At 43.5% G+C, this 15,903-nt stretch overlaps 1 protein-coding gene across 1 annotated transcript; it reads right to left on the reverse strand.

Moving 5' to 3' along the window:
* Positions 1-862: 862 nt before the first annotated feature.
* LOC109885381 (uncharacterized) lies at positions 863-8,183 on the reverse strand. The gene is made up of 2 exons (XM_020477230.2): positions 7,222-8,183; positions 863-2,428 (listed from the first exon to the last, which is right to left on the reverse strand). The coding sequence occupies exon 2, from the start codon at positions 2,417-2,419 to the stop codon at positions 1,490-1,492; it is 930 nt and encodes a 309-aa protein (XP_020332819.2). The 5' UTR covers positions 2,420-2,428; positions 7,222-8,183; the 3' UTR covers positions 863-1,489.
* Positions 8,184-15,903: the final 7,720 nt, after the last annotated feature.

The following is a 15,903-nucleotide window of genomic DNA, read 5'->3' on the forward strand; positions in this document are numbered from 1 at the left end:
TGACTATGTGTGTGTCTCTTTAATGATAATCAGTAAAGCCAAACTCCGGCTTTGTATGGGTTTGTATTTGTGTTTTTCTCCTTTATGAAAACCTTGTCAATAGCTTTGACTGTTGAATCAGATATTAGGTCTTACCTTACAACTATACGCCCAGGGGTTGTAAATCCCTAGTTAATATCTTATTTTCCGGTTGTGTCAGAGGGCTTTTAAAGAACGCTAATAATCGTTATCTCACGCCGTTATTTCCCCATGCCTAGTTAATATCCTATTTGTACAAGCTCACCGTCCTATCCCCCAGCACCTATTTAAATATCCCGTCTTAATTTCGGGCGAATATGCCTCTCATGATTAAGTTTAGTTTATTTACGGTAGTGCACATTACCACAGGTTATTTTCGAACCTGCCCAGTGTATATCAGTTATACAAAACCCAGTGTATGTTGGTCATACAAAACCCTGTGGGAATAGCAAAGCTCCCATTATTGATGAAGTCTGAAAATGTTAGAACATCAAATCAACAAACTGAAATCCCCCCAGAATCGAGAATATAGGCTACTGACCTGCTGCCGACTGGGAAAAGCACTGTTCGTTGGATCTAGTCACGTCCCTGTCGTCTGGGGTGTATACCGGCCTGTTTTTAACCTCAATTCAGAAGCCAGGTCTTAATAACGGGCCCAGACGTGCACGATTTTTCCGGCGTACGACCTCCAGATGGCAGGGATAGATATTTTAGATCCCGGTTCGAAGGACCAATTAATATAGGAATTTTATTCCTCTGTTCTAATACCCAATTAAAATGAAACACTGTCAATTCATAAGAATTTGTAAGACCCTTATTTTATAGGAATGGACAGAGCCCGGTCTTAAAGTCAAATAGCAGCCTTTATTCACGAGAGTACTGCCATGATACAGGTTACCACAGGTTATAAACTGAAAATGACGTCATTAGCTCAAACACCAACCCGTGTCATCTCCGTTCCAGTACAAAGGCTGTATCTCCAGCCTTCCCACATCCATCTCCCTACCAATTTAATATAATTTAATATAATACAGTAACATAATATTATTCTGATTAGTACATATACAGTAACATAATAGTATTCTGATTAGTACATCCTGATTGAAATGTATACATAATTAGTCATTATAGATAAAAAAAATCCCTTAACACACTGTCACTAGCACTGTCCCCCTATAGCACTGTCACGAGCACTGTCCCCATATAGCACTGTCCCCATATAGCACTGTCAAGAGCACTGTCCCCATATAGCACTGTCACTAGCACTGTCCCCATATAGCACTGTCACGAGCACTGTCCCTATATAGCACTGTCACGAGCACTGTCCCTATATAGCACTGTCACGAGCACTGTCCCCATATAGCACTGTCACTAGCACTGTCCCCATATAGCACTGTCACTAGCACTGTCCCCATATAGCACTGTCCCCATATAGCACTGTCCCCATATAGCACTGTCACTAGCACTGTCCCTATATAGAGTTCTTTATGGCATTGACTACTGCTTCTGCCTCCTCTAGTGTTAAACACTCATCCTGGAGAAAAGGTCTGATACCCTCACATGCTTGGAGTCTCTCCTTTAATACTCCCTCTTCAACTTGGAGGGTGCGGTCAGCTGGCAGATGGAATGCCAGGGTCACATGGTCCCACATGAAATACTCAAAACCACGTCCAAGTTCTTCTGTTTCAACTGTTCCACTCTCTCTGTTGATGATCAGCTTCTTTGTATGGGTTTCACATATTGCTTCTGCACGCCAGACAATTTGACCATCTTTATAAATGCATATTGCCTCATCATTCTCATCAGCAAGAAGTGGGTACTCATCAAACTCTGTCACATCTGGACCGTGGACAACCACAACGTACATGATCTCCTGCTTGTAAACCACGGTTTCATAGACTCTCAGGACAGGCTTCTCTCCCTCACAGATCTGCTCTGTGTACATCTGCATGAGATCCTCCAAGGGGAAGGTCAACTTAAAGTTCCCGTACCGAGATCCCTTTTGGAAGACAGGGGAGGTGGTGAATTCCTTCAGGAATGGATTGTGTCTTTGTTCTTGACCCGTTGTTGGGTCAAAGGAAAGCTGTTCCTTTTCAAGGAAGCGATTCTCTGCTGCCTCAATTTCCCCTTCTGTAATGTGAAGAGCCCACCATGTGAAACCCCCTGTTTGCCCTGCTGTAAATCCACTCAGATCCATGATTCCTGTCAGGCCTGTTGGAGTGGTTACATGACAGACTTTGTCCACGTGAAATTCCGCTCTGTCAGCTTTGGGGTACAGTGGAATGTCTTTTGAAATAAGACGTCTATAACTTAGTGGGGTCTCTATTTTCAAGGTTTCTATACTCTGATGCTCCCCGCGGAAAAAGGTCTCCGTTATTCCTCTTTGGTTTTGTCGCTGCATTTTCTTTCCCTGAAAAGATGAAAGTTGACAGTCAGATGAATCGTGTATCTCTTTATTTAACTAGATTGTTTGCACAACATCATTATGAGGCGTTGACAAATGTTCTTATATAAAGGTTTAGATGCAACAATATGAAAATCCTTAAGATCCACATGATAGTTGTAAACATTTTGAAGCTGTGTTGTTTATTTACAAAGACAAAAGACAACACAAACTTACAATGGAATAATAGCAGATGTAATTGTGGGTTACAGTATTTATGCCCTGTCACTAAAACAGTCACACCCTGTCATCGTTGCACTCTGCATACTGTACTGTAGGTTATATAGACTACAGTATTCATGCCCCAGACTGTACTGTAGGTTATATAGACTACAGTATTTATACCTCAGACTGTACTGTAGGTTATATAGACTACAGTATTCATGCCCCAGACTGTACTGTAGGTTATATAGACTACAGTATTCATGCCCCAGACTGTACTGTAGGTTATATAGACTACAGTATTTATGGCCCAGACTGTACTGTAGGTTATATAGACTACAGTATTTATGGCCCAGACTGTACTGTAGGTTATATAGACTACAGTATTTATACCCCAGACTGTACTGTAGGTTATATAGACTACAGTATTTATACCCCAGACTGTATTGTAGGTTATATAGACTACAGTATTTATGCCCTGTCACTAAAACAGTCACACCCTGTCATCGTTGCACTCTGCATACTGTACTGTAGGTTATGTAGACTACAGCTTTTGACCAAAAGTGCTTGTCGAACATCTCATTCCAAAATCATGGCCATTAATATGGAGTTGGTCCACTCTTCTGGGAAGGTTTTTCACTAGATGTTGGAACATTGCTGTAGGGACTTGCTTCCATTCAGCCACAAGAGCATTAGGGAGGTTGGGCACTGATGTTGGGCGATTAGGCCTGGCTCACAGTCGGCGTTCCAATTCATCCCAAAGGTGTTTGATACATTTGAGGTCAGGACTTAGGCCGGTCAAGTTCTTCCCTTCAGTTGGGTAGCGTTCTCTTGGCATCCACCAAACCCAGATTCGTCTGTCGGACTGCCAGATGGTTAAGCGTGATTCATCACCCCAGAGAACGTGTTTCCACTACTCCAGAGTCCAATGGCAGCGAGCTTTACACCACTCCAGCAGACGCTTGGCATTGCACATGGTGATCTTAGGCTTGTGTGTGGCTGCTTGGCCATGGAAACCCATTTAATGAAACTCCTGACGAACAGTTATTGTGCTGACGTTGCTTACAGAGACAGTTTGGAACTCGGTAGTGAGTGTTACAACCGAGGAAAGACGGTTTTAAAGCGCATCAGCACTCTGCGGTCCCGTTCTGTGACCTTGTGTGGCCTACCACTTCGCGGGTGAGCCGTTGTTGCTTCTAGACGTTTCCACTTCACAATAACAGCACTTAGGGTTGACCAGGGCAGAAATTTGATGAACTGACTTGATGAAAAGGATCCTACTTTATGGTTTATAGGGTGCCTACATTGAAGAATCTCAGTATAAAATATATTTTGATTTGTTTAACACTTTTGTGGTTACTACACGACTCCATATGTGTTATTTCATAGTTTCATGTAGAAAATAGTAAAAATGAAGAAAAACCCTTGAATGAGTAGGTGTGTCCAAATGTTGTACTGTTAATGTATTTAAAGTGTAATTATTGGGATGCAAACTCATAAATGAATACATTTAAACACTACATGTATATCTGATATAGTACAGGTGTCTTATTTTTTAAAGCCCATAATAGCGGGAGGGTTGATCACAGTGGTGGGTCAAAATGACCTGAGGACAGCCGGAGGGTTGATCACAGTGGTGGGTCAAAATGACCTGGGGACAGCCGGAGGGTTGATCACAGTGGTGGGTCAAAATGACCTGAGGACAGCGGGAGGGTTTAAAAGACTATCAAGAAACACTCTGTGGGACCCTGATTTAGCCCACTACAGTATAAAGTTAAATGAGATAAAATTCAACCGTTTCTCTTTTAAAGTGATGAAGACATGGATATGTCATGGTTTGGGGGGGAATGCAGTGGGTCAACTTGGAGCACCTTTATCTCCTGAATGTTTTGGCATTAAGGTCCAAAATGTCCCTTTCTGACCACTTCTTCCATCGACAAACATTATGGAAAGGTGTGTTTAAATCAAAAGGGAGGCTGTCAAAAAGTGATTGAATTGAAATGGATTTACCTCCTTTTGAGACCAGACCTAAGCAGACTTGACAGTCGTCTATTCAGTTGTCTGTCTCCCTCATGAGTGATTGAATTGAAATGGATTTACCTCCTTTTGAGACCAGACCTAAGCAGACTTGACTGTCGTCTATTCAGTTGTCTGTCTCCCTCATGAGTGATTGAATTGAAATGGATTTACCTCCTTTTGAGACCAGACCTAAGCAGACTTGACTGTCGTCTATTCAGTTGTCTGTCTCCCTCATGAGTGATTGAATTGAAATGGATTTACCTCCTTTTGAGACCAGACCTAAGCAGACTTGACTGTCGTCTATTCAGTTGTCTGTCTCCCTCATGAGTGATTGAATTGAAATGGATTTACCTCCTTTTGAGACCAGACCTAAGCAGACTTGACTGTCGTCTATTCAGTTGTCTGTCTCCCTCATGAGTGATTGAATTCAAATGGATTTACCTCCTTTTGGGACCAGACCTAAGCAGACTTGACTGTCGTCTATTCAGTTGTCTGTCTCCCTCATGAGTGATTGAATTCAAATGGATTTACCTCCTTTTGAGACCAGACCTAAGCAGACTTGATTGTCGTCTATTCAGTTGTCTGTCTCCCTCATGAGTGATTGAATTCAAATGGATTTACCTCCTTTTGAGACCAGACCTAAGCAGACTTGACTGTCGTCTATTCAGTTGTCTGTCTCCCTCATGAGTGATTGAATTCAAATGGATTTACCTCCTTTTGAGACCAGACCTAAGCAGACTTGACTGTCGTCTATTCAGTTGTCTGTCTCCCTCATGAGTGATTGAATTCAAATGGATTTACCTCCTTTTGAGACCAGACCTAAGCAGACTTGACTGTCGTCTATTCAGTTGTCTGTCTCCCTCATGAGTGATTGAATTCAAATGGATTTACCTCCTTTTGAGACCAGACCTAAGCAGACTTGACTGTCGTCTATTCAGTTGTCTGTCTCCCTCATGAGTGATTGAATTCAAATGGATTTACCTCCTTTTGAGACCAGACCTAAGCAGACTTGACTGTCGTCTATTCAGCTGTCTGTCTCCCTCATGAGTGATTGAATTCAAATGGATTTACCTCCTTTTGAGACCAGACCTAAGCAGACTTGACTGTCATCTATTCAGTTGTCTGTCTCCCTCATGAGTGATTGAATTCAAATGGATTTACCTCCTTTTGAGACCAGACCTAAGCAGACTTGACTGTCGTCTATTCAGTTGTCTGTCTCCCTCATGAGTGATTGAATTCAAATGGATTTACCTCCTTTTGAGACCAGACCTAAGCAGACTTGACTGTCGTCTATTCAGTTGTCTGTCTCCCTCATGAGTGATTGAATTCAAATGGATTTACCTCCTTTTGAGACCAGACCTAAGCAGACTTGACTGTCGTCTATTCAGTTGTCTGTCTCCCTCATGAGTGATTGAATTCAAATGGATTTACCTCCTTTTGAGACCAGACCTAAGCAGACTTGACTGTCGTCTATTCAGTTGTCTGTCTCCCTCATGAGTGATTGAATTCAAATGGATTTACCTCCTTTTGAGACCAGACCTAAGCAGACTTGACTGTCGTCTATTCAGCTGTCTGTCTCCCTCATGAGTGATTGAATTCAAATGGATTTACCTCCTTTTGAGACCAGACCTAAGCAGACTTGACTGTCATCTATTCAGTTGTCTGTCTCCCTCATGAGTGATTGAATTCAAATGGATTTACCTCCTTTTGAGACCAGACCTAAGCAGACTTGACTGTCGTCTATTCAGTTGTCTGTCTCCCTCATGTTGTCTGTGCCGTGACAAGCCTTAATGCATATTTTCTTTTAAATGCTCAATATGCCAGCTTAATAGAATATTGTTATATTTAAACCCACTTTGACTGACTGGACCTGAATGTTTCTACCACCAACTTCACACCTGTTTTGAAAATATGATTTTTCCTGTTCTCCTTCATCTAAGATCATTGCATTGTACATAGTTTTGTTGTTGTGAATACTGTCATTATTATTGGTAGTAAATTGTGTACTCTATGCTGAGTGTCGTGTTAATCATGTAACAGTTACATTGTAACTTATTAATGGACAATACTTCAGCTGTTTTTAATGATCTGTTACATTAAAGGGGCAATCTGAGATTCAAAAAATAACAAAGGCGTCACCCTGCCATTCTTTGGGGGTAAACAGCCGAGGGATGGGGTAAGTTATATTCTTCAAGAATCAATGGCTACAATATATATAATTCATTTAAAAGTCCACAAATGCATCATGTACCAATAACAGATTTCTGCTATAAATGCCTGGATACATTATGGCTTGAAAAATCCCTCAAAGAAGAAACAATGTCATTAATCACTGAGTCAAAATACATTTTAGATAACGATGTCAGAAGTATCATATTTAGTTGATTTTAGTTACATATAAACTTCATCAAAGATGATGCCTATATCTATATTTAATACATTAAACTCATTGGTCATTTGTCATCCAATCAAAACATTGCAATTTGAATGCATTAGGCAGCTATGCTGTCGTAAATACAGTATCTTATGTATTCTAAATAAAAGCCCATTTGGAAAAGGAAAATGCAATAAATATTTACTCTGAGCTGCGCTTCGATCGGTTGGTCATAGGTGGAAGGACGGGTTGTCCTTTGAAGAATGTCTGGTGGTAGAACGTATACTTGGTAGAACCGTCGTCGTCTGGTAGAACAGGTCCTTTGTCCGTCCTTTCCCAGCCCACGTTTACAGCTGTGGTTGCTAACGCAACAGCTAGGAGGTATCACTTCTTTAGTGATTAAGAGTTCAAAGTTCACACCAAGTTGCCATACTTTAAGCTCATGCTATATTCTGGAAGGTATAGTCGAAATTCATCCTTTCGGTGTGTTGATCATCATCTTCACGTTGAAATTCGATGCTAATTTCAGTAGGTTCTTGTCGTTCAACCAGAGCTCACGCTGAGGTTGGCTTAGTTCTGTTGTTGATCTTGTTCTTTTAAAGTGAAGACCACCGTCCTCTTGTCCTTGGAACAGGAGGTTACATTTTCATAACAGGGCTTATATAGTAGGAGAGAGAAGGGCGTGTTTTATAGTTTATAACCAATGTCTGTTCACTTGGGTGGGGCCTCTGAGTGAGCAGAGTTTATAACCAATGTCTGTTCACTTGGGCGGGGCCTCTGAGTGAGCAGAGTTTACAACCAATGTCTGTTCACTTGGGCGGGACCTCTGAGTGAGCAGAGTTTCTCTATGACAAACCGTTCTCTCATTTAAGAAGCTGAAATTACATTTCATCTATTCACAAATAGTTTCGTATTTTAACATCACATTCCAAGTTGAATAATATCATAGAGGGGATTGTTTTCACTGCTCCACATGTCTGGACATGTCTGGACGTGTAGTTACCATTTGTACTACAGGGGTCAGTCTAGGACAGGTCATCACATTCCAAGTTGAATAATATCATGGAGGGGATTGTTTTCACTGCTCCACATGTCTGGACATGTACGGACATGTATGGACGTGTAACCGAGGCAATAGTAGTATATTTTGTTTCCTACAGCTTACATGGGTACATGGATGAAGCAACAGTTCACTTTTGTACTACTGGGGTCAGTCTAGGACAGGTCATTGAATTTTCAAGTTGAAAAACATCATGGAGGGGATTGTTTTGTCTGATGTTAAAGAAAGTCTGACTGCCTCCTCCTTACAGATGATCCACAAAATATACAAATAAAATAAATTGGTAGTAAATTGTGTACTCTATGTTGAGTGTTGTGTTATTCATGTAACAGTTACATTGCAACTTATTAATGGACAATACTTCAGCTGTTTTTAATGATCTGTTACATTAAAGGGGCAATCTGGGATTTAAAAAATAACAAAGGCGTCACTGTCACGTTCTGACCTTAGTTCCTTTGTTATGTCTTTGTTTTACTATGGTCAGGCTGTGAGTTGGGTGGGTTGTCTATGTTTGATTTTCTATGTTGTGTTTTGCGATTGGCCTGGTATGGTTCTCAATCAGAGGCAGGTGTCGTTAGTTGTCTCTGATTGAGAATCATACTTAGGTAGCCTTTTCCCACCAGTGTTTCGTGGGTGATTATTTTCTGTTCTGTGTTTTATTTCACCGTTCAGGACTGTTGGTTTTTCGCTTTATTGTTTTTGTTTCAGTGTTCACTATTCTTATTAAAAAACAAGATGAATGGCCTCCCGGGTGGGCGCAGTGGTTAGGGGCGCTGTACTGCAGTGCCAGCTGTGCCATCAGAGACTCTGGGATGGTGCCCAGGCTCTGTCGTAACCGGCCGCGACCGGGAGGTCCGTGGGGCGAAGCACGATTGGCCTAGCGTGATCCGGGTTAGGGAGGGCTTGGTCGGTAGGGATGTCCTTATCTCATCACGCACCAGCGACTCCTGTGGCGGGCCGGGTGCAGTTCACGCTAACCAAGGTTGCCAGGTGCACGGTGTTTCCTCCGACACATTGCCTTCCGGGTTGGATGCGCGCTGTGTTAAGAAGCAGTGCGGCTTGGTTGGGTTGTGTATCGGAGGACGCATGACTTTCAACCTTCGTCTCTCCCGAGCCCGTACGGGAGTTGTAGCGATGAGACAAGATAGTAGCTACTAAAAACAATTGGAAACAAAATTGGGGAGAAAAAGGGGTAACATTAACAAGATGGACACTTACCACGCTGCGCATTGGTCCTCCGATCCTTCCTACTACTCCTCCTTGTTTACTTGGGTGAGTATTTTTGTCCTATTAATAATAACCACACCCTCAGTGATCTACTCTGAAACCAATATAACAGGTTATACTATAACATCACCGTGGATGACTATCACCTGCTCTGCGCCGGTACATTATAATGAGATTAGTGGCACCCCACCCTACGGGCTGGAAATCAATGGATCTAATCATATGATTCAATGGAATTTCATCTTTGAGGACTGCCCATCTAATTAAAAATATGATATTGTTATTTTGCTCAAGCAACATGTCACCCTATGTAAATAATATACATTTTTGCTTAGAAATGTGTGTGAAGAGTCTTCGCTGAGTAGAGACTGGCTGTTTCTGGTTGGATGGATGGCTGTGACTGAAAAGTATGAAGTATAGTTATGTTGGAGAAATGGAGGATCTCCAAGGGGATTGCATGTCAACTTGTGATAGGGGACGCTTCTGTTAGTAATGAGAGTCCCTCTCTGGTCCTCCTCCCCCAGCCATGTTGTCTCCCAGCAGTCCCTCTCTGGTCCTCCTCCCCCAGCCATGTTGTCTCCCAGCAGTCCCTCTCTGGTCCTCCTCCCCCAGCCATGTTTTCTCCCATCAGTCCCTCTCTGGTCCTCCTCCCCCAGCCATGTTGTCTCCCAGCAGTCCCTCTCTGGTCCTCCTCCCCCAGCCATGTTGTCTCCCAGCAGTCCCTCTCTGGTTCTCCTCCCCCAGCCACGTTGTCTCCCAGCACTCCCTCTCTGGCCCTCCTCCCCCAGCCACGTTGTCTCCCAGCAGTCCCTCTCTGGTCCTCCTCCCCCAGCCACGTTGTCTCCCAGCACTCCCTCTCTGGTCCTCCTCCCCCAGCCATGTTGTCTCCCAGCAGTCCCTCTCTGGTCCTCCTCCCCCAGCCACATTGTCTCCCAGCAGTCCCTCTCTGGTCCTCCTCCCCCAGCCACGTTGTCTCCCAGCACTCCCTCTCTGGTCCTCCTCCCCCAGCCATGTTGTCTCCCAGCACTCCCTCTCTGGTCCTCCTCCCCCAGCCATGTTGTCTCCCAGCAGTCCCTCTCTGGTCCTCCTCCCCCAGCCATGTTGTCTCCCAGCAGTCCCTCTCTGGTCCTCCTCCCCCAGCCACGTTGTCTCCCAGCACTCCCTCTCTGGTCCTCCTCCCCCAGCCATGTTGTCTCCCAGCACTCCCTCTCTGGTCCTCCTCCCCCAGCCATGTTGTCTCCCAGCACTCCCTCTCTGGTCCTCCTCCCCCAGCCACGTTGTGACTTCTGAAGGTAATTAGTTCCACCAGATCTTATTTAGAGGCTTCATAGCAAAGTGGGTGAAAACATATGTAGCCACCACTTTTCAGTTTTAAATTTGTTTACATTTTGTGAAACAATAATGTTTTTCATTTCACTTCACCATTTGTTGTGTATGTCCATTACATGAAATCCAAATCAAAATATATTTAAAACCCTCCCGTTGTCCTGGGGTCCCGTTGACCTGGCCCTGATCATAGGGTCCCCGCTGTCCTGGGGTCCCGTTGACCTGGCCCTGATCATAGGGTCCCCGCTGTCCTGGGGTCCCGTTGACCTGGCCCTGATCATAGGGTCCCCGCTGTCCTGGGGTCCCGTTGACCTGGCCCTGATCATAGGGTCCCCGCTGTCCTGGGGTCCCGTTGACCTGGCCCTGATCATAGGGTCCCCGCTGTCCTGGGGTCCCGTTGACCTGGCCCTGATCATAGGGTCCCCGCTGTCCTGGGGTCCCGTTGACCTGGCCCTGATCATAGGGTCCCCGCTGTCCTGGGGTCCCGTTGACCTGGCCCTGATCATAGGGTCCCCGCTGTCCTGGGGTCCCGTTGACCTGGCCCTGATCATAGGGTCCCCGCTGTCCTGGGGTCCCGTTGACCTGGCCCTGATCATTTGCTTTCATTGCAGTGTGTATAATTACCCCTGTTGCCTGCTTAGTTTTGTGCGGGATTGTTAATTTAATTTTGCTCGTTGAGGTTGTGCCTCAGTTATTTTCTCGTATATACCGATTGTGTGTAAATTTAAGGAGCGTTGTTTTTCCTCCTTTTTGTGAGTAACTGTGTTCTCTTTTGTCGTGGGTGTTTATTTTGGTATTTTACCTGACCCTATTGTTGTGGACCTGCCTATTAAAAGACGCTACTTGGACTTCTCTGCTCTCCTGTGCTTGACTCCTTCACCTCTAAATCAATATCACAACAACCTGTTTAGGAGTTGGTAGGAAAGTCAGTCCTCTTTCTAGAACCTCTCGGCTTGGTTGACCCCAGTGGGACATTGCTGGTCAAGACCTCAAATAGGTTGTGAAGTAGTATGGACATATTGATGGCACAAGGTCACTAAACTGGTGGTTAGACAGGGTACATCCAAGAGCCTCTGCTGTCATCTAGAGGGTGTTTCTCTGTACTGCTTGACACATGAGACTCAATGGAGGCCTAGTGGTTAGACAGGGTACATCCAAGAGCCTCTGCTGTCGTCTAGAGGGTGTTTCTCTGTACTGCTGAGAGTGATGAGCAGCATCATAAAACCAGTGAGGCTGCCAGCAAGTCCAACAATGATGATGCTGCTGAGCTCCGTTTAGCTCCGTGTACAGAGCCTACCCAATCTTCCACAAGCACCGTCAGGATAATGGCTCCACAGCCCCTCCACCTCTGACTGTTCCTGACTATGTTGAAACAGAGGTGCCAGACCAGATTAGCCTAGAATCCTACCCTAGCCGCAGGTTTTCTGTCCAAAACCCTTCATTTAATAGCAATGTATATATACAGTTCTGTGTGGGTCCATCTACTGGGAGGTGGTTAACTAGTCTGTATATATACAGTTCTGTGTTCCATCTACTGGGAGGTGGTTAACTAGTCTGTATATATAAAGTTCTGTGTGGGTCCATCTACTGGGAGGTGGTTAACTAGTCTGTATATATAAAGTTCTGTGTGGGTCCATCTACTGGGAGGTGGTTAACTAGTCTGTATATATAAAGTTCTGTGTGGGTCCATCTACTGGGAGGTGGTTAACTAGTCTGTATATATACAGTTCTGTGTGGGTCCATCTACTGGGAGGTGGTTAACTAGTCTGTATATATACAGTTCTGTGTGGGTCCATCTACTGGGAGGTGGTTAACTAGTCTGTATATATAAAGTTCTGTGTTCCATCTACTGGGAGGTGGTTAACTAGTCTGTATATATACAGTTCTGTGTGGGTCCATCTACTGGGAGGTGGTTAACTAGTCTGTATATATAAAGTTCTGTGTTCCATCTACTGGGAGGTGGTTAACTAGTCTCTATATTCTACTGATTCATATGGATACCAGTCCATCTACTGGGAGGTGGTTAACTAGTCTGTATATATAAAGTTCTGTGTTCCATCTACTGGGAGGAGGTTAACTAGTCTGTATATATACAGTTCTGTGTTCCATCTACTGGGAGGTGGTTAACTAGTCTGTATATATACAGTTCTGTGTTCCATCTACTGGGAGGTGGTTAACTAGTCTGTATATATACAGTTCTGTGTTCCATCTACTGGGAGGAGGTTAACTAGTCTGTATATATAAAGTTCTGTGTTCCATCTACTGGGAGGTGGTTAACTAGTCTGTATATATACAGTTCTGTGTGGGTCCATCTACTGGGAGGTGGTTAACTAGTCTGTATATATACAGTTCTGTGTGGGTCCATCTACTGGGAGGTGGTTAACTAGTCTGTATATATAAAGTTCTGTGTGGGTCCATCTACTGGGAGGTGGTTAACTAGTCTGTATATATACAGTTCTGTGTGGGTCCATCTACTGGGAGGTGGTTAACTAGTCTGTATATATACAGTTCTGTGTGGGTCCATCTACTGGGAGGTGGTTAACTAGTCTGTATATATACAGTTCTGTGTGGGTCCATCTACTGGGAGGTGGTTAACTAGTCTGTATATATACAGTTCTGTGTGGGTCCATCTACTGGGAGGTGGTTAACTAGTCTGTATATATACAGTTCTGTGTGGGTCCATCTACTGGGAGGTGGTTAACTAGTCTGTATATATACAGTTCTGTGTGGTTCCATCTACTGGGAGGTGGTTAACTAGTCTGTATATATACAGTTCTGTGTGGGTCCATCTACTGGGAGGTGGTTAACTAGTCTGTATATATACAGTTCTGTGTGGGTCCATCTACTGGGAGGTGGTTAACTAGTCTGTATATATACAGTTCTGTGTGGGTCCATCTACTGGGAGGTGGTTAACTAGTCTGTATATATACAGTTCTGTGTGGGTCCATCTACTGGGAGGTGGTTAACTAGTCTGTATATATACAGTTCTGTGTTCCATCTACTGGGAGGTGGTTAACTAGTCTGTATATATACAGTTCTGTGTGGGTCCATCTACTGGGAGGTGGTTAACTAGTCTGTATATATACAGTTCTGTGTTCCATCTACTGGGAGGTGGTTAACTAGTCTGTATATATACAGTTCTGTGTGGGTCCATCTACTGGGAGGTGGTTAACTAGTCTGTATATATACAGTTCTGTGTGGGTCCATCTACTGGGAGGTGGTTAACTAGTCTGTATATATAAAGTTCTGTGTGGGTCTATCTACTGGGAGGTGGTTAACTAGTCTGTATATATACAGTTCTGTGTGGGTCCATCTACTGGGAGGTGGTTAACTAGTCTGTATATATACAGTTCTGTGTGGGTCCATCTACTGGGAGGTGGTTAACTAGTCTGTATATACAAAGTTCTGTGTTCCATCTACTGGGAGGTGGTTAACTAGTCTGTATATATAAAGTTCTGTGTGGGTCCATCTACTGGGAGGTGGTTAACTAGTCTGTATATATAAAGTTCTGTGTGGGTCCATCTACTGGGAGGTGGTTAACTAGTCTGTATATATACAGTTCTGTGTTCCATCTACTGGGAGGTGGTTAACTAGTCTGTATATATACAGTTCTGTGTGGGTCCATCTACTGGGAGGTGGTTAACTAGTCTGTATATATAAAGTTCTGTGTGGGTCCATCTACTGGGAGGTGGTTAACTAGTCTGTATATATAAAGTTCTGTGTGGGTCCATCTACTGGGAGGTGGTTAACTAGTCTGTATATATACAGTTCTGTGTTCCATCTACTGGGAGGTGGTTAACTAGTCTGTATATATAAAGTTCTGTGTGGGTCCATCTACTGGGAGGTGGTTAACTAGTCTGTATATATAAAGTTCTGTGTGGATCCATCTACTGGGAGGTGGTTAACTAGTCTGTATATATAAAGTTCTGTGTGGGTCCATCTACTGGGAGGAGGTTAACTAGTCTGTATATATAAAGTTCTGTGTGGGTCCATCTACTGGGAGGTGGTTAACTAGTCTGTATATATAAAGTTCTGTGTGGGTCCATCTACTGGGAGGTGGTTAACTAGTCTGTATATATAAAGTTCTGTGTGGGTCCATCTACTGGGAGGTGGTTAACTAGTCTGTATATTCTACTGATTCATATGGATACCAGTCCATCTACTGGGAGGTGGTTAACTAGTCTGTATATTCTACTGATTCATAGGGATACCAGTCCATCTACTGGGAGGTGGTTAACTAGTCTGTATATTCTACTGATTCATATGGATACCAGTCCATCTACTGGGAGGTGGTTAACTAGTCTGTATATATAAAGTTCTGTGTGGGGTCCATCTACTGGGAGGTGGTTAACTAGTCTGTATATTCTACTGATTCATATGGATACCAGTCCATAACATTGGCTGTAAAAGTGGGTAGAAACAGACATATAACTGTATCTATGTGGTCTCTACTTGAGTGTGTTTCAGCAGGGTGAGGTCAGAGAGATGCTTCCCAGTCAGTATTTTTCTGAACTCATAAAATCCTTTCCACAATCTGATGGGATGGATGTTCAACCCCATTAAAATGACCATAAGGTCTATAAAGAACCTTTAAGTTAAGACCTCACAGATCTGTTCATGGCAAAGCAGTTCAATGAATGATACTAATTGATTCTTAAAGTATGTAACTTATAAATCATGAGCCTAATCTTGAGGAGTCACCTATGACAGTATTCATAAAGAGTAGGAGCCTTTTAGATCATAATGAATCAGATTACATGGAGAGGGAGGACCTGATCCTAGATCATAATGAATCAGATTACATGGACGAGGGGGGACCTGATCCTAGATCATAATGTATCAGATTACATGGACAGGGGGGACCTGATCCTAGATTAACACTCCTGATCTGAGACACTGCCTGTATGAATGAGGAATGCTGTTGTAAAGTCTAGTTACAGCAGATGTTTACTGCCATCTAGTGGAAGATACTGATAAAACACTATTATCAGGGTGGGGAGACGGCTGAGTGCAGGATCCATGGTGAGATGACAGAGCAGAAAACACTATATGGAGAGAAGTACAAATGAAGTATTTGTGAACAATAAAGGACAGAGTTAGAGAATACATACCTGGAATGACATATTATTACTAGTTAGTAGATCTCACAGGGTTCTGTTGTCATTATTTTACCGTACACCAGTGACGTCAGGAGGGACGTGATTTCCTCATATGAAAGTGAAAGTAAGGGTGTGGTCGGCGCCTTTATAAACCAGCTGTTGAAACCGTAGCCCA

Source organism: Oncorhynchus kisutch, unplaced genomic scaffold, assembly GCF_002021735.2.
Source record: "Oncorhynchus kisutch isolate 150728-3 unplaced genomic scaffold, Okis_V2 scaffold917, whole genome shotgun sequence".
NCBI classification, from domain to species: domain Eukaryota; kingdom Metazoa; phylum Chordata; class Actinopteri; order Salmoniformes; family Salmonidae; genus Oncorhynchus; species Oncorhynchus kisutch.